Here is a 22,897-nt window from a genome sequence, read left to right as displayed (position 1 = left end):
TAATAGTTGTTCTATCTTTGATTATCACAAACACATGCAGAAAACCAAAAGAAAAATACATGTCCTAAACACTGACCAAAGAAGAAAGGAGCAGAGATGGTGATAGGAGGAAAAGAAAAGTTTACAAACAGACTGGCTTTTTCTTTTTCAGCTTGTCTTTATCCTTTGCGTCTCGCTCCCGTTTGGCAAGTCGACGTTTAAATTCTTCTGGCATTTTCTCATAACAGTGTTTGCAGACAGGTTTTAGATCAATTTCAACAAACTTATCCCTTTAGATAAGACACAGAGGAAACAGTGGAAAGAACAGGAAAAGATTTAAGAATAAGTCATAGCTGAAAGAAGAATTGAACACAAAGCAAAAATAGATTTTAAAGTAGTATATGGAGCAACAGGAACGAATACCTATATCATTTACAAGAAGTTGTCTATAAAGGTTATATACCATTACAGTTAAACTATGACTATAACAGCTGTGCTTGAAAGGTGACTATTGATCTGTTCTGAAGAGATCACAACTGTTTTCCATCTTCTTAAACTATCTGATAAACTTACTTGAGAGTTAACTTAGTGTTGCAAGTGGAACAAGCGAAGCAGTTCACACACCATGCCTTATTCAGAGCAGAGACAACTAGGGGGAGGGGGAAAAAGACAATATTAGCAGTGTAATAAACAAAGGCATTTGTTAAAAACTTCTGAAATTTACACATTCATAAGACGTACAGGAAAAGGTGATTATTTTTAAACCTATTTCTCAATTAGGGATAAAATTAGGCTCCATAATAATGAAAATGAAGTGAGGGTAAGGAGACACACATACACATATACTGTAGGTAAGTGCTGTGTAGGAGGCATAGATGCCTCTAAATTACTTCAGTGTTTAAGATGATGCTTAACATTTAGTTCTACTCTTTGTTTTGCGATAGCTCTGCTCTGGAAGAGCTCCATTTTGATCTTGAATCAAAGTTGCCTTTCTTTCCCCCTTTGTTTATGTCAATCTCTACTTCCTCTTCCTTTGTATCTCTTTCCATCCTGCTTTCTTTACATAGGGTTGCTGAGAATTAAGAAAGCATGCTTTATTAGGAAAAAACTAAACTAAACTTAGAGAAATGAAACATAGAGCCTTTGTTAGCAAGGAATGATTCATGGGAGGAGAAGTTCCTCTAATATTTGCAGATATGATAGAGATGAGTGAAATATTGTGAGGGAAGTCCTTCAAGTCCCGGGGCATTTGCCAGCAAACTGGTCAAGCACTGTTCTAACCAGTTTTGACAAAGGTGAATACCTAAAATTCAGTGATGTCAGATATGTAGGCCTGTTTATTGTAAGATATAAAAGAGGGAAGGGAATAGGTGGGACTACGTGCTAGTGCCTGCTTGTTTAGCTGAAGCCAGCCAATATGGGTTTGAGCATCCCGGGCCTAATCCTGTTGTAAGTATCCGATCAATACTTATGATTGATAGCTATTATACGGATACATGCTTAAAGTAACCATATAAAAGCCAATTTGGTCTTTGGATTAATAAAGAAATCTTTGGCTGAAATCTGGTGTTGGTCCATTTGAACATTTAAATAAAGATCCTAACACTTTCTACCTCTTCCCTTGCCAAAAAATGGTCTATTTCCTCTTCTTAGTTCAGGTCAACACGTGCAGCTCCACTATAAAAATGCACCCAAGGTTGCCTACTAGGATTGCCAACTGTTTAATCACACAAACCCCAACACCTTTGCCCCGCCCCTTTCTCGAGGCCCCTCCCCACTCACTCCATTCCCCCCCTCCCTCTTTCGCTTGCTCTCCCCCACCTCACTCACTTTCACTGGACTGGGGCAAGGGGTTGAGGTATCGACTCTGGGCTGGGGCAGAGGGGTTTGGCTAAGCCTGGGGCTGAGGTGTAGGAGGGAGTGCGGGCTCTGGGAGGGAGTTTGGGTGCAGGAGGGGGGTCGGGGCTGGGGTGTAGGAGGGGGTGAGGGGAGCAGGCTCTGGCCAGGCAGCACAGCGGGGCTAAGGCAGGCTCCCTGCCTGCCCTCGCCCTGTGCTGCTCCCAGAAGCAGCCGGCACGTCCCCTGCAGCCGTGGGGGAGGGAGGCAGAGAGCTCCAAGTGCTGCCCGTGCCAGCAAATGCCACCCCCACAGCTCCCATTGGCCGCAGTTCTCAGCCAATGGGAGCTGCAGAGTCAGCGCTCGGGGAGGAGACAGCGCACAGAGACCCCAGGGCCCTCCCCCCTTAGGGGTCGCAGGAACATGATGGCCACTTTTAGGAGCGATGCAGGGCCAGGGCAGGCAGGGAGCCCGCCTTAGCCCCACTGCGCCGCTGGACTTTTAGCGCCAAAATCTCCCAATTTGGCTGCAGTAGCCTCTGGGAGATAGCGTCTAATTCCAGGAGACTCCCGGTGAAACTGGGAGGGTTGGCAACCCAACTGCCTACTATGAATGAAACTGACTATTGCCAGACAGCTGTAGTCATGTTCAATTATAGTAGCTGTCACCCTTGGTCAAGCACGTCTCTCCAACTTCTGGGTGCTAGTTGTCCAATAAGTGTCATTTTGGAGAAAGGTACTCTGCTGTTTGTCAGAACCATCCTAATCAGATAGATAATTGATGTATTGCTCTATAGATCAGGGGTTCTCGCAACAAATTTTTTGATGGCCTCAGAGTGCGGCCACTAACTCTTGCTGGTGGCCGCACTGACACTTTTTCCTAAAATTATTTATTTTTCCTAAAGTTAATAAAGTAATATGCACATATATACATCTAAATCGTAATTTATTTATGTAAGGTTTTGGGGTTTTTTTGCAGACTCAATAATAAAAATCATGCACAGTTATCTCTATTCTTTACTGGACCTAACAGAATAAAAACACAAATAATGTGCTTTGCACATTCTTGTCTTTTTTATTATTATTTCTTTTGCTTTTTTGGTAAAAGTGGCTGTCTGTATAACAATTCTGAAGTAAATTTAAAAATGCTTTGACATAATAGAAGTCCAAATAACAATGAAAAACACATCTGGGTGGCTTGGGTCTGGGGAGGGGAGGCACGGCTGTGGCTGGCCCGGGGCTCCTCCGGGCAGGTGGGGGGGTTCGGGGCTTCAGCCAGCCAGGGGCTCCTCCAGGAAAGTGTGTGTGTGTGTGTGTGTGAGGGGGGGGGGGGGGGGGAGGGAAGAAGGTCTTAGGGCCTCCCCTACCACCCACCTCCTTACCCTGCTGCTGGCTCACCGCTCGCCTCCTCACTCCTCTGCCAGGTCCCCCCCGCCTGCTCGCCTCGCCACTCACCTTCTCACCCCCTCCTTGCTGCCACATCTTGCTCCTTATGCGTTGTGTCCCACCTGTGTCTCCAGAAAGGCAGTGCATGCAGGAGCAGCAGGGACAAAGGGGAGGGGCTGATGCTTCCCCCCACTGTCCAGGAAACTGCTGTGGCTGCAGGGAAACCCCCTGGTGGCCGCATTTGAGAAACAATGCCATAGATGATCCCTCTGAGGCAGACAACCATATAGATCCTGCTATCGTTAACTGTCTGCCTGACATGTTCACCCCCTCTCTCTCTCTCTTTGGTAGAATAATGCTGGACACACTCATTTGTGACTGCAATGTTTTGTTTGAATGTGTATGGAGGAATGAAAGAATACATTTAAAACAATGATTAAAAATTACATCGAGGGCAATGAAATGGCGTACTACAATTTGCTCAGTTTGGCGACCAGAACATACAGTATGAGGCAGCCAGATTACATGTACCTAGTTATCATACAAAGCTGAAGTTACCTGTTTCACTAGATTTTTATTTGGTTTTGGAGGATTTTAATGCAGATGAGCAGAATATTTCCTTCAAGAAGACTCCTAAATTGTAGTTTTATAGGTAGAGTGTAGTCTTGAAACTATATGGAAAGCACATCATTTGAATCTAGAACTCATCCTTTAGTGTCATGATTATAATCCATGATGTCCTTTTGAAGTGTCTGGGCCTTATGTCACTTGATTACTGGTTTTGGTTTAGCTGATGCTATTACTGGTACAGGGTATTGGTTCAGATAGGTGTTGTAAGGTAGGTATAATTTAATATGAGGCAACACAAAAGTTATCTGCTTTCTCTACCATCCTGTCCCACTTGGTTGTCAACAGCCACACTCCAGATTAATGGTCACCTGGATTGTCTTTATAGATGCATTGTTTTGCTGAATGCTAATCCTTTGGCAGTGTTTGTGACAGCCTCACTTCTACAGACTTAAAGCCAGATGTAGGTGCCTAGAGATGCAGATAGCAACCTAGTGGGATTTCAAAGCTCCTAGCTGCCTAATTTGCATTAAAATCATGGAAATTAGGTGTCTATGAGTTTTTAAAAATCCCACTAGGCACCTGCCTCTTTAGGCACCTAAATATCTTTAAAATCAGGCCCTTAGGCCCTAATTCTGTAATGAGGTGCATGCATGTGGATTATTGCACTTGCACTGAGGTCTATTAAAGTCAGTGGGGCTCCACACAGGTAAAGGAAGCTGCCTGTGTAAAACTCACTAAGGGATTGGGGCCTTGCCATTTTACACTCTTATTTCACTCACAGAAACTCTGAAGAATTTAGAAAAAGGCATTATGGGAATCAGCATTTCAAAAGGGATTCAACACCAGTCTTCCCTTTCCCTGGTGCCTCTTTTAGTAAGTGCTTCCTACTGAAGTGACATAAAAAAAATGCAATTTAAGAAATGCTTACCATCTCCTTCAATCACACGATTACAGTGGAAACAAACGTCACCAAACAGCTGTGGTTAGGGGGAAAATACAAATTTTTAACTTTAAAAATTTATCGTGGATAGAATTTTAGAAACAAAATAATTGCAGCTCAGCATATGGACATAGCAACTTTTCTAACAAACTCAGTAAGATTAAAGGAATGCATACTGTCAAATTACTTAATTCTTTTTTTTTAAAGTCACCTTTCCATTCCCATTACAAATAATTTCATCATTATTAAATTTTTCAAATTTAAATTATACAAAATTTTCATCATTATTAAAGATGAAAAATAATGTTTAATTTTTTTTCTCTACTAATTATGTTTTGTTTCCTTTTTGCATTTCTTTCATCTTGGAAAATTAAGCTAGACAGTTTCACTTTTGTATATCACTTGTTTCTAGTCAATCTGAACTTTCAGGTTCTAGAACAATGCCTTGCTGTTTCTGTTGCATAGTTTCAATTTTTATGTACACACCAATCCACCCTCCCATTCTACTTTTGGCCCAAATTTTACCTAACATCTGTAGTGCTTTGGCATTTATCATTTACAGCTGTACTATCAATATTTCAAACATCAAACCTTCAAAACTGAATATTCAGGAATCTGTAATTAATACATGCCATAGAACTATGGAGCTTATTACCCACTTTTTATGTGCCAAAAGGTGTGTGCATGTGATACTTTGCAGTTTGCTCATGTTTAAAATAGTTGCAACAAGTTTATTTTAACAGTTAACAGAATACACACACAAAAATCTTTTGTTTATTTATTCATCCAGATGTTTCAACTATACTCCTCACTGTGGTATCTGAGTGACTATAAAAAAGGGATCTGTAGGGAAAAGGAACATTGACTATAATCCATGTATGAAAATAAAAGTAGTCACTAGGTGGTGTTCTCTGACAAATGCATTTGGTGTTTGTAGTCTTAGATGGAGAAAAAGTGAGTCAAGCTGGGTTACACAGTCTATCTTCATGTAAAGTCCTATTATAATGCGGTAGCAGCTGTAAGGAAAGCCACTCTATTAACTAAGGCCTAGTGTTAAACCCTAGACAGTGAGTGACAAATTTTCCTTAGATTCTTGGAAAAGTTGGGTGTCATTAGTAGCATTGAACAGGTGCACTGACCTTGCAGTTCACAGCCAATAGTCCTACAGTCATTAGTAATTATGGATTTGAAGGCAGAGTATATACTGAATGTTTTGTTAAGTCCTTAACAGTTTTCTATTGAAATACTTGAACCATTTGCAGAAAAATGTTAAAATGTTTAAGGAATTACAATACTTCAGACACTACTTTTCAAGACATAGATGGTTGTCAGAAGGCAAAACTAGTTCCTTAGTGTTAATATTATATTTTTCTCTCTGACAAATATAAGTGAGTTGATGAATCATGAATTTATTAATGGCTAAGATACAAAATTCAACCTTACCTGATTGTAATGGGTTTCACAATATGCCAAGCCCTTCCTCTCATAGTGACGATGACCAAGAAATGGCTTTTCACACTTTGCACAAACAAAATGCTGCAAAGAAAATGATATGAATTGTCTCTGGATTGGTTGAGTTAATGGCATTTCTTTGGAAACAGATACACAAACCTCAGGACTGAGCATTATTGAAGGATAGTCTGCTTGTAATGCCTTCTTTAAAATTAAAAACAACACTTTTATTATTTTTAGATTTAAAACATAAAAAAACAAAATATTGCTCATTTTAAAGTCTTATATTTTAAAGAAAATAGACTAAAGAAAAAAATAAACTGAAGAAAAGGTTTTGGATTCATTATTAGTTGATAAATTGCATTGATATCGTGGAAAATTCTTAAACTAACTTAAAGAAACTTTATTGTTACGCTTCTTGTTTGACAGTCACAATAACCTGGTCAATGGTGGTGTGTTTTTATTTATTTATTTAAAGATATCTGAGGAGGAAGGATAATCTTGTGATTAAGGGAGCGAGACTAAGCAGGTTTGGATTCCATTTATAACCCTGCGCCTTTGGGAGTCACTTAATTTCTTTTTGCCTCAATTCTCCCATCCATAAGATGGGCATAATAATACTTGCCTGCCTCACCGGAATGTGGTGTAAGGATAAATTTATTGATTGAGATTTTCAAAGCAGTTTAAAGGATTTAGCTACATATATTCCATTAAATTTAATGAAAGATGTATGGCTAAATCTCCTGCACTTCTTTGAAACGCTCAACAGTTGTTTGTGAAATGCTTTATGATTTTCAAATAGAAGGTGTCATAAATGGCAAAGTAGTATTATGGAACTCTGTAACAGAATCATAGAAATGTAGGACTGGAAGGGACCTCAACAGGTCATCTGGTCTAGTCCCTTGCACTAAGACAGAACTAATTATCTTTAGACCATCCCTAACAGGTGTTTGTCTAATCTGTTCTTAAAAACCTTCAATGATAGAGATTCCACAACCTCCCTAGGTAATTTGTTCCAGTGCTTAACTACTCTTACAATTAAGAATTTTTTCCTAATGTCTAAACCAATGGTCTTCAACCTTTTTTCATTTGCAGACCCCTAAAAAATTTCAAATGACAGTGCGGCCCCCTTTCGAAATACAACCTGTTGTCTGCAGACCCCTACCAAAGAAGTCTTAGACTGAAAACAGACTGAACAGAATTCAAATATAAACGTTGCATGTGCTCGGCACAGCATTTGACGCAGCGTGAGAAAGGGTTTGCTAAACTGTAGGTTTCTATGGTAATGACAATACTTCTTGGTTTTGACCTGTAGGTGGGGGTAGTCACATATTTTTGATTGATGAGAAAAACTGAATGCTTTTTCTGGGATCTAAAACTTTATTTTCATAGTCCTTTCACGGACCCTTTAGACCAGGGGGTTCACCAACTGGGGGTCATGATGCCTCAGTGGGTTGCAAGGTTATTATGTGGGGTCACGAGCTGTCAGCCTCCACCCCCATATCCCACTTCGCCTCCAGCATTTATAATAGTGTTAAATATAAAAAAGGTTTTTAATTTATAAGGGGAGGTCACACCCAGAGGGATCACCAAAACAAAAAGTTGAGAACCACTGCCTTACATGTAGTGGGTGGACACACAGGGGAAAATCACTGAGCTAACCTAAATCTCCCTTGCTGTAATTTAAGCCCATTACTTCTTGTCCTGTCCTCAGTGGATAAGGAGAAAAAATTATCCCCCCTCCCCCTCCCACACACTTTACAGCAACCTTTTATGTACTTGAAGACTTATCACGTTGCCTCTCAGTCGTCTCTTTTCTAGACTAAACCAACCCAATTTTTTCAATCTTTCCTCATAGGTCATAGTTTCTAGATCTTTAATCGTTTTTGTTGCTCTCCTCTGGACTTGCCCCAATCTATCCACATCTTTCCTGAAGTGTGGTTTCCTGAAGTTTCCAGAACTGGACCCAGTACTTCTACTGAGGCCTTATCAGTAGAGTGAAATAATTATTTCTCATGTCTTGCTTACAACATTCTTGCTAATACATCCCATGCTGTTTGCTTTTTTGCAGCAGTATTACATTGTTGACTCATATTTAGTTTGTGATCTACTATAACCCCAGATCCTTTTCTGGGGTACTCCTTTGTAGGCAGTCATTTCCCATTTTGTAATTGTACAATTGATTATTCCTTCCTATGTGTAGCACTTCGCATTTGTCATTACTGAATTTCATCCTATTTATTTCAAACCAATTCTCCAGTTTGTAATGACTAGTATTTATGCAAAATATTACTACATTTCTGTATAATACTTTGCGCTTCTTTAGCGCTTTCCAAGGATCTCAAAACACCTTTTTGAACAGTGAACTTAACTTCATACACAGCCTGTAAGGTAGGCAATGTCATTATTATCCCCATTTTACAGATGGCGATGCAGACACAGAGAGATTAAATAATTTGCCCAAGACCACACAGGAAATTTGTGGCAGCTAAACCATACTTTCATGTCTGTGTCCTACTGTATATAGACATTTAAAAAGTTTCTGTTGACTTAAGAGATATTTTGAGTTCTACAACTATTTCTCATCTAAAATATAGGGAATCTCTCTCAAAATGCAGAATTTTTCAAAATGGAATAAACTGTGTGTGTGATTACAACTGAAGACATGCTCTACAATTTACTTTACCAACCATTTCTGTAGAATTTTCTAATCCTTTCTATTGAAACTGACTCAAAATTCCAGACCTAGTATATTCATGCCAATATTTATAAAATATAATACACTCTTTGACATTTACCTCCACATGCCACTGTTTCCCCATAGCATTCACCACTCGTCCTTCAATTGGTCTCCTACATGCACCACAAATGGGGACACCCATTTTATCATGGCATGGTAAACAATATAATTCTCCCTTCAACTCACGAGCATCAGCAGTAAGTTCCTTCCTGTTCAAAAATTAATGAATCAAACATGAACACACAGAATCTGAGAATACAGAGAATGATTTTAGTTAATGGGACGTTTTGAAGGCATGACTTTATTGTTATGAATTTATTTCAAAAGTTTTATTTACACTCCATTATGTGATTTGTATACTAGTGTTCAAAATAGCCTGGTTCAGTGGATTTTATCTTGAAGATTGAATGTTTGCATTGTATAATGCATGAAGTTTTTTACTTTCTCTAAATATCTGATTTACAATAGTTTCATCATTTTCTTACATGCCACTGACAATGAACACAAAATCATTTGTAAGATCTAGGGCTTGTCTTCACTATGGGCTAAATCGGTGCTGCTACGATCGATACAGCGGCATTGATTTAGCGAGTCTGGTAAAGACGCGGATACATTGATGGGAGAGTGCCTCTCGCCAACATAGCATGGTGTAGACACCGCTGTAAATCGATCTAAGCTACCTTGATTTCAGCTACATAACGTACGTAACTTAGATTGACTAACCTCGTTAGTGTAGACAAGGTCCTAGATACACTGGGCTAACTTCTGTTCTCAGTGACACTAGTATAATCCACTATAGTCATATGATTTCCTCCGGATTAACATCAGTATAACTGATACTGGAATTTAGTGCTCTAGGGCCAAGTCAATCATGCATGCCTTTATAGGGTTCAGGGATAAAGAAAAATATGCATCTATATGTGACAGTCATGTATATTCTTACTATCTCAGAATCTCTGTACGCTACTTTGTTTTAACCACTAAATTGGATGATCTGAATCCAATCTGAATAATTATGTTATTAAGAACAGTTAAATGACATTGTCAGAATTAAGCTTTAAAATGGACTACAGGTTGAACCTCTCTAGTCCAGCACCCTACAAACCTGACCGGTGCCAAACCAGAGAATTTGCTGAACCACGGGAGGTCCATATTGTAGCGAGCGGGTCTCTTTTTATTTTTATCTTGCCGAGGTGAATAATGGAACAACGCTTGCAATGCTGCCTAGCCAAGACTTACCGGCTCTCTTCATAACAAAGTGTTAGTATTGTTACACAATATTACTGTATTGGCACAAGTAAATAAGTAAATAAAGCATAAAAAAACATAAAATAAAATCATGCTGGGTCATGGATGTTGCCGGACCAGAGAGTGCCGGACTAGAGAGGTTCAACCTGTATAATCAATGGTGGTCTCATTTGGTTGCTCTTGCTTTAGGATTACAGATTCTTTTTAAACTGATCTTTGCTGTAGCACTAAATATCTAAAGTGAAAACTTCCCTACTACCAAATTACTGGATGGTCAGCTACAAACTAGTGCACCTGTGTTATCTCCCATAATACCTCCAATCCAGCATCTCTGTGCAGGACATGGAAATTGGGGGAAAATCTGTGTTTACCCACTGCTAATATCCATGCAAGCTTTAGTCCCTCCAGGGGATGGGAAATTGCCTTTTCCAGCTGCTGCAGAGGCCACTTTGAAAATCCACAGATTCTCTGCAGAGCTGTTTGAAGCAGAAATACTCTCTCCTCAGAATTGCCCCAAGAGCTATAGGGTTTCTGCTGTATAGTGTTGACACAGCTGCCATTGCAGCCTGTAAAAATTGGGGAAGTGGCTCAGTCCTGAAGACAAGGACCAGCTGCCACAGTTGAAGACACATTGTTTCAAAGAAAAAGGAGGGAAGAATTTACAATTTCCTTTTAAAAACCAGAGGAGGCAGAGGAATAAGTTAAGCAGCAAAAGATGGAAGCAAGTGGGGGGGGGGGTGAAGGGGCTGCACTTTTTATTTTTTTTAAACAAGTGAAGAAAAATAGAAAAGTCACTGGGATTTCTTAGTTTATCATTAAGATTACTGCAGTTCATTCAGCCTACGGTTTGGGGCATTTTGACTTTTTTATTCCTTCAGGCCACAGTGCTTATAATCTTAAATCCTAGTTATGTGCACACAAACTTGAGTGTCTGTTAATCAGATCACTGATAAGTCTGATAACATTTCAAGTGAACCAGAACCTACCACTGTTCCAGTGGTTTATTACCCTCACTGTTACAAATGGTTCGATTATTTTAAAGGATTGCATGGGGTGAGGTTCTGTCCAGTCTCACATCTTCTGTCACCATTTCAAACTCAATCTCTTTCCAAATGAAATTCTCATCTTTCATCTTAATTCCTCTTCACTTCATCCTCTATCTCTTTTGTCACTTGTAACTGGACTATCCTCCAAGGAATGCAACCTTAGTGTCATCTTCAACTCCTCTCTCCTGTTCTCCCCTGCATCCAATCTCTCAGTAGGTCACTTCTGAAACCCTCATCTGTGCCCAGAGCTAGAACTGGGGGTACACACAGTGATACTACAACCTCTCCCAAGATACCATCTTGTTCTACAGAACCTCAGCTTTCATTTAAGCTTGTCTGAGAGAGGACTGCACCCCAGATTTCTGTAATCTATGAGCCCAGAGGTAATGGCGGACTCAAACCTCCATACATGGTCTAGCTATTAGAGGGGACAAAGAATCACACTCTGATAACATGGATTACATCAATACAGCTGACTTTAAATTTAAACAGACAAAACAAATGAAAATCAGCATTTTCTTAAAGTTTTTTTCTTCTATAAAATACAATTACCCGCAGTTGGCACAGTTGAAATGATCAGGATGATAGGGATCATTCTTGAATATAAGCGGTTGTTCATCAATAATGGCATGGCACTTCTGGCAGATGTATTTTCCCAGACCCCTAGCTTTCTCCCGGTTGTGACAAGGACGGCAAAGATGCCTAAAAACAGAGAAAAAAGAAAAACAGTAACAGTAATAAATACTTTTTGGAATCTTACCACACAATAAAAACACAAACAAAATCTATTAGGATCTCAATTCAATCTGTTACTTGAATAAATCATATGAGCAGTACCCTTAAGGGAAACCCAAGCTCAAGAGAAGGGAAAAAATAGTCAATTTACTTCCATCCAGCCCAGGGGCTCATTCTTCTGTTCTCTTGCATTTAATGTACGTGTAAAAGTAAAAAAGGAATTAGAATTTTCTATAGATTTTTGTTTCCAAGTGTTTTACTCTGTGAATCTCAGAAGTTTAGATGGGAAGCTAAATGCTCACTTAGGCCCTGATTCTGCAAATACTTATGCATGAACGTCACTTTTACCATGTGAAGTCACATGCTTAAAGTTAAGCATGTATCTGTTTGCAAGATAGTGGCCATAGGGCTGTAGTACCTTTACTCACATTGAAAAATATTTTACTCTAGGAATAGTCCCACTGAAGTTAAGGGGACTAACTCCAGGAGTAAGGTGCTGCTAATAAGTCAGAGTAAGCCCACAATGGCCTCGAAAGAGCTTGCAAATGAGAGGAACATTTTTACGTATGAACCAAACTACTACTTTTTCCAGGCTCCCTAATATAAAATCATCTCAGTCAGGTAAAATCCACACACAAAAAAGGATTAAAAACAGAAAATAAAAAGCACTGACTGTAGCAATGCACTTTATTCTAGAGAGGTGCCATCAGAATTCCAAAGTGGTGCAAGGTAGGTGTGTGCACTTTTATCTAAATTTTTAGTACCTCAGCACCACTGGTTGTGATGCATGAATTGCTGGAATCACACCAGAAAAAATCTGATATTTCATGTGAAAGAATTAATGGGGTACATTTATCTACCTCTGGTACACTACTTTCAAAATGTTCTCCCTCTATCATATCTCAAAGCACCACTGCCACTGAGCGATATAAGGTAACAGATATACCCAGAAGATGACCCTGATGGAAAGTCTGAAGGTATAGTGGAACATTCGTTAAATGATTTTGTAAGTATTAAAAAAAAAAATCATTATTTAATGTTTACATTTCATTTTTGAGCTGTGTTCTCTGCAGATGAGAGACTTGTTTGAACCCTGCCCCATAAAGGTACCTTACATGTAAACAGAGATACTTCAGGTTTCAGAGTGGTAGCCGTGTTAGTCTGTAGCAGCAAAAACAACGAGCAGTCCTTGTGGCATCTTTGAGACTAACAAATTTATTTGGGCATAAGCTTTCATGGGCTAAAACCCACTTCATCAGATGCATGGAGTGAAAAATACAGTAAAAGGAATACATATTCTAGCACATGAAAAGATGGGAGTTGCCTTACGAAGTGGGGGGGGTCAGTGCTAACGAGCCAATTCAATTAAGGTGGAAGTGGCCTATTCTCAATAGTTGACAAGAAGGGGTGAATACCAAGGGAGGGGAAATTACTTTTGCAGTGCTAATGAGGACAATGCAATCAAGGTGGCCCATTTCCAACAGTTGACAAGAAGTTGTCACTTCAACCTTAACTGAATTGTATTTTTCACTCCGTGCATCTGATGAAGTGGGTTTTAGCCCACAAAAGCTTATGCCCAAATAAATTTATTAGTCTCTAAGGAGCCACAAGGACTCCTCGTTTTTTTGAGAGATACTTCAGTTACTCCTTTAACTGTGTTTTATTAAAAAGGTTACCTCATGTCAGCTAAAGATTTTTAGAAGCCTTAATAAACTGTAAACCCCAACATCACCACTTTGCTTACGATCTATACAGAAGGGGGTGAAGATCTACCTGCCAGCGTTCTTGACAAATCCAATATCTGCCAGTACTTGTTGGCAGAGGTCACAACAGAAGCATTCTGGATGCCAGCTATTATTCATAGCTTTAATAACACGACCGATAATGAATTCACCTGTAGGTAAATAAAATATCTGGATGTTAAAAAATAAAATAAAGTTGTTTTAAATACCAAAGTGATTTAAGTAACACTGTATCAGACAAAGTAAAATAAACCAAAAACTCCCAGCTTGTGGGTTCAGGTATATGGCTCCTGGGGCTCCGGTTCTCAACCTTATTCTTGGTTACAAATCCAAAGCAAATTTCCTTACTAACAAAGCACTTCCCCTTCTAGCTAACACTTTATTTACTCACCCTCCTTCATACACTTCATTTTCTGTATATCTGTGTTTTTCTTTTACCATCCCTCACCTTTTCCAGTCATCTGATCTCTTATGCTGTTTTGGTATTCATGCAGTTCTTTATTCTGCATGACTTTTTCCTAATTACTTTCTCCTTTCTGCTTTGAGTAAACCAGCAGATTAGCAGGATTTTTGTTTTTATTTATACTCTAGTAGTTCCCAAAAGGCTCTAGGCACTTTACAAATGCAGAGAAAGACTCAGTCCCAGCTCTGAAGAGCATACCATCTACTGAAGGATGGGGGAATGGGTACAACACAAATCAGGTGATGATAGATGCAATTTTTGCTGGCCAAGCAAAATGAGGCTTCACACTCAACTTGATGTCATTTCTCTATTGATCTGTCTAACATGGTAACTTTTGAAGACCATATCCAATTTTGCTGACACTCAGAAAAACTGGAAAAAAGAAAGTTACTTATATTTAGTAACTGGAGGTTCTTCAAGATGTGTGGTCTCTATCTGTAGTCCACTGTGGGGTATGCATGTGCTCCTTGTGCCCAGAGCTGGAAAATTTTGAAAGCAGTGTCTATAGGTCTTCACGTGCACCCAGGCTCACCTTCTGCCTCCAACCGAGGCGCTCAAGGGCAGGACCACCTCTCCAGTTCCTTCTCCACGGCAAATCAGAGAAGATCTAAAGCAGAGGGGAAGGAGGGCAGGTAGTGGAATATAGATAGGGACCACACATCTCAAAGAACCTCCAGTTACTATAAGGTAAGTAACTTTCTGTTCTGAGCGCTGGTTCCTATGTGTATTCCACTGTGGGTAATTGACAAGAAGTACTCAAATAGGAGAGTGAGAGGTTGTAGATGGCAGAGCCAAACAAAGGACTGCTGTTCCAAAAGATGCATCAGCAGAGGAGTCCCATACCACGGCATAGTACAATAATACTACAATAATTGTACCACACGTCTAATAAACGTGTGGACTGAGCGCCATATACCTGCCTTACAACTATCAAGTAGAGGCACCTACTGAAAAGAAGCCATAGATGTTGCTTGCGTTCTTGCAGAATGAGCTCTTACCCCATGAGGAAGGGGAAGATTTGCTCTGATATCAGTTGTCTAAGTACAGGCCAACATCCAATTTGAGATTCTTTGAGAGAATATAACCTGATCCTTGGCCCTGTCCATTATGGTGACAAATAGTCCAGGAGATTTCCTGATTGTCTTCATTCTCTGCAGGTTATGAAAGGCTAAGGCTTGCCAAACATTGAGGGAATGGAGCCTCCTTTCTTCTGAGGATGTGTGACGTTTTGGGAAGAATGTAGGTAAGCGAATAGGCTGGTTCAGGTGAAACTCAGACTGGGGGTGAATTTACGGTATAAACGTAATGGAAGCTTGTCCTTATGCAATATAGCGTAAGGAGGATCTGCCATCAATGCCGCAAACTCACCAACCCACCTGGCTGAGGTGATGGCTACCAGGAATGTGACCTTCATGGATAGGAGAGACACGAAGCAAGAAGCTAATGTTTCAAACGGAGAATTAGTGAGCACTGAGAGAACAAGGTTCAAGTCCCATTGAGGAATAGGCGAAACTTCCACCTTGCGCCCCCCCACCTCCCCCACCAGCCCTGCGGCAGCTCCCTGCCTCCCCTCTCCCCCCCCACGGCAGCTCCCCCTCCCTGGGGAGCCATACGGCAGCTCCCCACCCCAGCTCACCTCTGCTCCGCCTCCTCCCCGAGCACGCCGCCCCCGCTCTAATTCTCCTCCCCTCCCAGGCTTGCGGCGCCAAACAGGTGATTGGCACCACAAGCCTGGGAGGCGGGAGAAGTGGAGCAGCGACGGCGTGCTGGGGGGGGCATAGAAGAGGTGAGCAGGGGTGGTGAGCACTGCGGCAGCTCCCACCCCTGCCCTGAGGCACAGGGGTGAGAACGAATTTTTCGGCATTTATGCTAACCCCCAGAGAGGAGAGGAGTTGTAGCAACTGTCACAGTAGACGTCTGGCCCTCTTTGCGTGACCTGGTGACAAGGAGCCACTCATCGAGGTAGGGGAAGATGGTGAAATCACGGCATCTGCTATGACGGAGAACACCTTGGTAAAGACCCTGGGGAAGGTAGCAATGCTGAAAGGGAGTACTCTGTAATGCAAGTGAGTGGAGGTGACTATGAATCTGAGAAAGCACTGGCGAGTGGGGTGGCTGTCCATGTGAAAGTAGGCATCCTTCATGTCAAGAGCGGTAAACCACTTGTCTTTTTCCAGAGATTGAACTATAAATGCCAACATGACCATGCAAATAAAGCAGCTGAGATGGCGGTGGCTAAGAATAGGTCTCCAACTGCCTTTCTTTCTGGAAACTGGGAAATATGTCAAGTAAAAACCCCTTATTTGGTACTGAAGAGGAACCTGCTTTATTGCTCTTCGCTGTAAGAGAGATTCCACCTCTTGTTTGAGAATGTTCTCGTGAAAGTGGTCTCCGAGAGGGAGGAGGGAAAGGGGGTTTAGGAGAACAAATTCTATTCTATAGCCAGAATGGATAATGCTGAGCACCCATTTGTTCATTGTTATTGCACTCCAGGTGTTGAAAAGGAGTACTAGATGACCCCCCGAAAGAGTGTGTTGGCAGTCAGGACATGTTGGACTCAGTGGTTTACAGCTCCCATCTAAAATAATGTTTCAACAAGGGCTGGGATTGGAATGAGGAATCTGCTGCAGAAAGATGAAGCAGGTCTTTTGAACTGTCTGCTCTTAGGGGTTGCTCATAAGGTCTCAGGTGGAAGAACTGTTGAGCCATCAATCTAAACTTGTATTATTGAAGGTGGAATTTTCTCTTCAGGGTATGTGCATATATTCCTAAGGAGCAGAGGATGCCCCTGGAGTCCTTTAAAGTGTGTAAGGACTCATCCATCCTCTGATTAAACAGACGAGTCTCACCGAAGGGAAGATCCTCTGTGGTGTACTGGACTTCCCTGGGATGCGCTAAAGTATGGAACCATGACTCCCTGTGCATCACAATGACAGTAGCCATTGCCCTGGAAGATGTATCAGGTCTATCTACTGCTGATTGGAGAGTGGTCATGGCAATGAGCCTGGAAATGAGCTATGTCCTGCTGTGGGAGACTGTCAAAGTCTGCAAATTTTGAATAGTTCAGGAAGACGTACTTAGCCAGTAGTGGTTGGTAGTTGGCTATCCTGAACTGGAGACTAGAAGAAGAAAAGATCTTCCTTCCCAATAAGTTGAAACACTTGTTGTCCTTTTAAGTCAGGGTCGATCTGGGGTGTTGCAGCCTACATTTCTCTGCAGTGGCTTGGACCACTACAGAATTGGTCCTGTGGCACCTTTGAGACTAACAAAAGTACTGGGAGCATAAGCTTTCGTGGGTAAGAACCTCACCTTCTTCAGATGCAAGATGTACTTGCATCTGAAGAAGTGAGGTTCTTACCCACGAAAGCTTATGCTCCCAGTACTTTTGTTAGTCTCAAAGGTGCCACAGGACCCTCTGTTGCTTTTTACAGATTCAGACTAACACGGCTACCCCTCTGATACAGAATTGGGAGCAGGGTGAGAGAACAGAAATTTCGCACCTTTGGCTGAGACATTGTACCATTTCTCTGCCCTCTTAGGGGTAGAGGTGCAGGTAGCTTGGGTATGCCAGACTACTCTAGCTGACTCCAGGCTTTGTTAACCAAGAGCACTATTCTACTGGAGCTGGAGGACTGAAGGATGTCCAGGAGCTTGTGTTGAAGATCCTGAGCCTCCTCAAGAGGAATCTTCAGCTCCCGTGCAATTCTGCAAAGGAGTTCCTGGAACAGCTTATAGTCTTTGGGGAGCAGGGTGGGGCAGGATGGAGACATCAGAGTCAGCACCTCATCTGGCAATAAAAACACCAATCTTATCAGATCCACCGGAACCACCGGATCCGGAGCATACTCTTCCGCAGCAGGATCTGAGGACAGCTCCTGTTGTCTCCTCAAAGAGAAGGAAAGGGGTGACTCCCTAGCAGACTGGGCCAACTACAAGAGTATGGCCACTAGGATGGATTGAACAGGGGATTGAGGTGGTCCCCATGGCATGGGGTACCAACAGTTCTGAGGTGGATGAGGAGGCAGAGGTTGGTCCCAAGCTGGGGCAAGTCTTCTGACTGGGAAGGTGTGTCTTGGAGGAAGAAGGCATAGTGGGTCAGTGTGATTCAGAATCTCCCGATGAGAAGAAAGCCAATTCCAGTTCCAACGGTGGTACCGACAGTGCCACTGGAGGGAAATCACAGCCTGAAGATGGAATAGGAGACAGATTCCTCCCAAAGCCAGCTCCTCTGGTGGAGTTATAACCTTTCTCAAAACAGGGGGAGCCGATGGAGTGAGAGACTCCGGGTCTGGCAGAGCAAAGCTGTCCTCAGAAGTGTAGGTCTTGGTTCTTCCTGGAGAGAGAGGTGTCCTGTCCACCCAAACCCCGAGAGCTGCAATAGAGACAGTCTGTGCCAAAGCCACTGAAGGCAGAGATGGTACCATGAGTAACTGATGCTCTTGGCAACTCGTATTTGTCAGTGCTGGCAGATCCCGGGATTTGTGCTTGGGAGGTACTGGAGGGCCCAGTATATCATGCCTCTGAGACTTAGGACATACTAAGTTCTCTTGGGCTGAGCTAGTGGTCAGTTTAGGCAGGACTGAATTAAACTTTTTCGAAGTGGATTTGGAGGAAGACTCAGACTCATGCTTATGCTCCCTTCTTCCCTGACAAGATCCTGACAAGGGATTTTGGGGGTAAACTTCTTTGCTCCTGAGTTGGACCGCATGGCAGGGGGTGTGCTCCTTGCTATATCAGTTCAATGTACAGGGAGGGGTACCTGGCCTGGGTCCAATTGCAGCTTTGTGGCCTTTTCTATTAGATGCTTCCTGAGTACGGCTGGGGAACAAACAGCAGATACTGCACCGTACTGTGATGGGGGCTTCCCTGAAGTAGTATAAGCACTGTTGGTGGTCATCACTGACTGAAAAGGATTGCAGGCAGGAAGCAGAAATTTTGAAGCCCGAAGTCCTGGGCATAGTCCAGTACCCAAATGGGGGTATTGGCATGGGGGCATGCTCCCCAGGTCAGGGAAGACTAACTATAAAACGCTAAAACTGTCAGATAAAAACTAGAATATAAAAAAGCTGTTTACAGATATCTAAATATATTTTCACAGATAAAGAAGCTAGCGCTTCGGATACTGAAGGTTCCAATCTGGACCAAGAGGCAGTGAGAAGGAACTGGAGAGGCAATTGGTCAGCCCCACTCTTTATTTCCTAAGTGGGAGGCACAAGGTGAGCCAGGATGCATGAGTGGACCAACAGATGCTGCTTTCACAATTCTCTGGTTCTGGATGCATGGAGTGCATGCAAACCCACAGTGGAATACAGACAGGGACCAGCACTCGAAGAAGAAGCCTGAGTTGCACACAATGCCCATACAGTGCTCCAGGCAGAGAAGCGTTGTGAGATTAGAGGTAACTCAGCCAGTCATTACTCGCTCTGTCCATTGCATTTTCATACTTCAATCCGGGGCTTAAATTCAGCCGGAGCCATCCAGAGTGGAGCTCCAGTAAATATTTTAAAACCTGCAGAAGCCCCGGTGTGCCCTGTGGGGCAGAGCCACGCACCCTGCGGGGCAGAAGCCCCATGCCCCAGTGCCTCCCGTGGGGCTGAAGTTCAAGGCTCCAGGAAATACTGGGAAGGAATTTAAGCCCTGCTTCAATTCCATTGGTGAAATGAATCAGCAAATGGAACTGTTGGTCAGGACTGAGGTGCTTTGCTAGACTGCTGGGGGCGTGAAGGTTTAGGACCGGAAGAGTGGGGGCTCCTTCAGATCAGTAGCTATACTGGGTGAATAGGAGTGAGTTTCGAGAGTTGCACTGTGGTTCCGTCCACACGGTGCCTAGCTCAGGCAAGATCATTTACCTTTGCCCAGTCACAAGTGTTTTAGTTCATCTAAACGGTATCCATTTGATATCAGGCAGAGAGATTTGTCAAGGGGAGAGATGACCAAGAAGGCAGCAGAATTAGGGCAGGGGGACAGCACACCAGGCACTTGTGGGGAGAATGGAGGAATGCACTGAGCCCCTCATCTGTGCAATGTGCTTGGCCTACAGAAACACTCAACTCCATCGTCCGTCTAGTTAGTCATATGTTTGTGTTTTTGTTTGAGTTATACACACTAAACTCCTTCCCGCATCTTCCCTCCACCATTCAACCCACTATGCCCACAGTAATCCCTAGCTTTAGATCTAGTGTCCATAAGCCCCTCTCTGCCAGCATTCAACCTCTTCCCTTCATACAAATAAGCAGTTCACACATAAGATAAATAAGTGAAATAAGTAGCTTCCTGTGGATGTCAAGGAAACAATGGGGCTTCAGGAGAGATTTAAATGAGGGGAGGGGAGTGACTTTTCAGACCAGTTCAGGAAAGGCATTCCATGCACAGGACAGTGTTGAAGAAAGCTGAAAAATGATTATGGGAGGAGCAGGTAATAAGGGTGTGATGTGTGTGGAAGCAGAGAAAAGAACTGACAAAAGGGAACTGCAATGCATGACGGTTGTTAGCAAGAGTCAGGCTTCGTTAGCAAGAGACAGTCTTTGTTAGCAAGAGTCAAGCTAGCTGTGACCCTGATAACCCTGATAACGCGAGATTTGTAGAAGCGAGGATTGTGTGAGGCGGGTGAGAAAGAACTGTGTAAGAAGTCATTATGACCTCAGTATAGATAAGGTGTAGAAGACCTTGTGTAGATAAGGTATAGAAACTAATTGTATGTTGGCAAGAGTCAAAACAAGTGAGGAAATGAGATATCAAGATGGCCTATGTATAAACAAAATGCTGCTGTCCCTCATTATTTCTGTAATGAAAGGTATAAATGCTTGCTGTAATTAGTTACCAGAGAGAGACCTGCTTTGCTCTCTCCTCTGCACATGTGAGAGTTAATAAAGCTTCTGACTTGCTGTACCTAAACAAAATAGTGAGAACTCAGTTTTTCTCCGACATGTGTCATTCCATATTCTTTATGAAAATATGCTTGATATGAATATGACATAACTGAGATATACTTTATGCAAGATGGCTCGTGAGATATCATTGGAAAGGTTATATTTACTGAATGTGATTATCCTATTTATATGCATGTATCATTTCTGTATCTGAAATTAGGAATATTGACTATGCATTTGTATTTCAACTAGGCTACTTTGGGTGACGCCCACTGCCAACACTTCAGGTACAACAATGGAAAAGCCAGACAGGGCGGATGGCCCATCAACAAGAACAATGGACTGTAAAAAAGCTTAGTCTTCCTGTGAACATGTGGGTCAGCCTGTGAAGAATGGCTACAGGGGCCCCACAGAATCAGGCAGTCTTGTCACCTGATACTAAAACGTTACCTGGGACTTCTTTGTCACTTTCCACTGTAAAGGAAGAGGTGGTCAAACTAGGAAACAAAGGACTCCCACCTTATGCAAATCCTATTTAAGGGTAGGGAGTGAGGTAATCTGGGTCCTCAGTTCTCCCCTGCTACTCCACCCAAGATGACTGCTGGGAACAACTAAGACTGAACTGGGGGAAAGAACCCAGGCTGGAAGGGCTTCTGGCCTGTGAAGAAGATTATTAGAACCGTATTTAGGGTGACAACTTACATGTAACAAGTTTCTTTAGTGTATTAAGCTTAGTTTGCGTGCTGTTTTATTTTCTTAGTAATCTGCCCTGTTCTGTCTGCTACCTCCTTAACTACTTAAAATACACCTGTTATAGTGGTTTATAATATAACCCAGTTTATATGATTTGTAACTGGAGGGTGCGAGAAGTTGTGTACACCCTCCTCCACAGTGAGAAAAGAGGCGAATTTCATACAATTTTGGGTTTGTACTCCGCCGGGGGGGGGGGGGGGGGGGGGGGGGACACGACATCTGGGTGCTGTGGCAAGTCCCCTAAGCTGAGCCTTCCCAGAGCGGATCTCTGGCTCTCTGTGCAGCTGGGTGTGGCCCTGCCTGTGTGCTTGGCTGGAAAAGGCTGGGGAGCCTAGCCCAGCAAGGCCAGGTAAAGGGGACTCAGGCTGGCAGAATAGTCTGACTCAGTGGTGCCCCAACACACCAGGTGCTATCCCAGGGGTTCAACCCGTCACAAAGGGTATTTTCATTGAAATGGAGATGAAACAAATGCACTGGGTGAGTCAGTGCTACGTAAGGCCTTAGAAGTGGCTTGAAGCTTAAAAGGGTTGAATTTGATGCAGTAGAGAAGGGGGACCCAGTGTTTTCATGAGATTGGCAAGGAAGATTATCTTACTTTGTACAGATTGGAGTAGGACAATGTAGGTCTTGAGGAGACAAATTATGAAGTGGTTACAGTAATTGAAACAGGAGCTGATGGGAGCTTGTCTGAAAGTTTTAGCTGCACGAGAACTTTTTTTCTTTTTTGTTACATCATATCAAAAGCTCATGAAGGCCTTAAAGTGTTAACTGAATCAAATGCTAAATCACTAATCATCTGAATTAATTCATCCATCTTTTAAGCCCTACTGCCTGCTTCTCTTTATTTGAATAAATCCTTTGGTTATTTCCAAAATGTTCTGAAGTCTATTTCACTCTGGATTATCATGTGCCCAATTGCATGAGGCTGCATACCTACCATCACAGGGAATGTTCACAAGAATTACATTCTTTACAAGGTTATATGTTGAATTTACACTGGATGATCAGTATGAAATACTACCCCTGCAATAAAACTTACCACACTGATGACAGCAAGGGGCAAAAAGCATCTGAAAATCATGTTCACAATACTTCCTTCCTTCGAACTATAAATGGGAAACAAATTGGAAGTTAGAGGA

At 42.3% G+C, this 22,897-nt stretch overlaps 1 protein-coding gene across 13 annotated transcripts in view; it reads right to left on the bottom strand.

Moving 5' to 3' along the window:
- The window catches only part of LIMS1 (LIM zinc finger domain containing 1), a 137,729-nt gene that overhangs the window by 8,184 nt on the left and 106,648 nt on the right, over positions 1-22,897 (bottom strand). For 7 of the 13 annotated variants that reach the window (XM_008166723.4, XM_065580968.1, XM_065580963.1 and 4 more), the window contains 8 exons: positions 22,798-22,864; positions 13,705-13,825; positions 11,749-11,898; positions 8,961-9,111; positions 6,154-6,246; positions 4,699-4,747; positions 553-628; positions 77-269 (listed from right to left, as the gene is read on the bottom strand). In XM_008166723.4, coding sequence (XP_008164945.1) covers positions 122-269; positions 553-628; positions 4,699-4,747; positions 6,154-6,246; positions 8,961-9,111; positions 11,749-11,898; positions 13,705-13,825; positions 22,798-22,864 — 855 coding nt within the window. In that variant the 3' untranslated portion in view covers positions 77-121. The remainder of the gene's footprint in view (positions 1-76; positions 270-552; positions 629-4,698; positions 4,748-6,153; positions 6,247-8,960; positions 9,112-11,748; positions 11,899-13,704; positions 13,826-22,797; positions 22,865-22,897) is intronic. The other 6 variants (XM_065580962.1, XM_065580967.1, XM_065580965.1 and 3 more) reach the window with 1 other exon arrangement.

The sequence above is a fragment of the Chrysemys picta genome, chromosome 1 (genome assembly GCF_011386835.1).
Source record: "Chrysemys picta bellii isolate R12L10 chromosome 1, ASM1138683v2, whole genome shotgun sequence".
In the NCBI taxonomy this organism is placed as follows: Eukaryota; Metazoa; Chordata; order Testudines; family Emydidae; genus Chrysemys; species Chrysemys picta.
The sequence above is the reverse complement of the archived record's forward strand: the minus strand, read 5'-3'. Positions and strand labels throughout refer to the sequence as shown.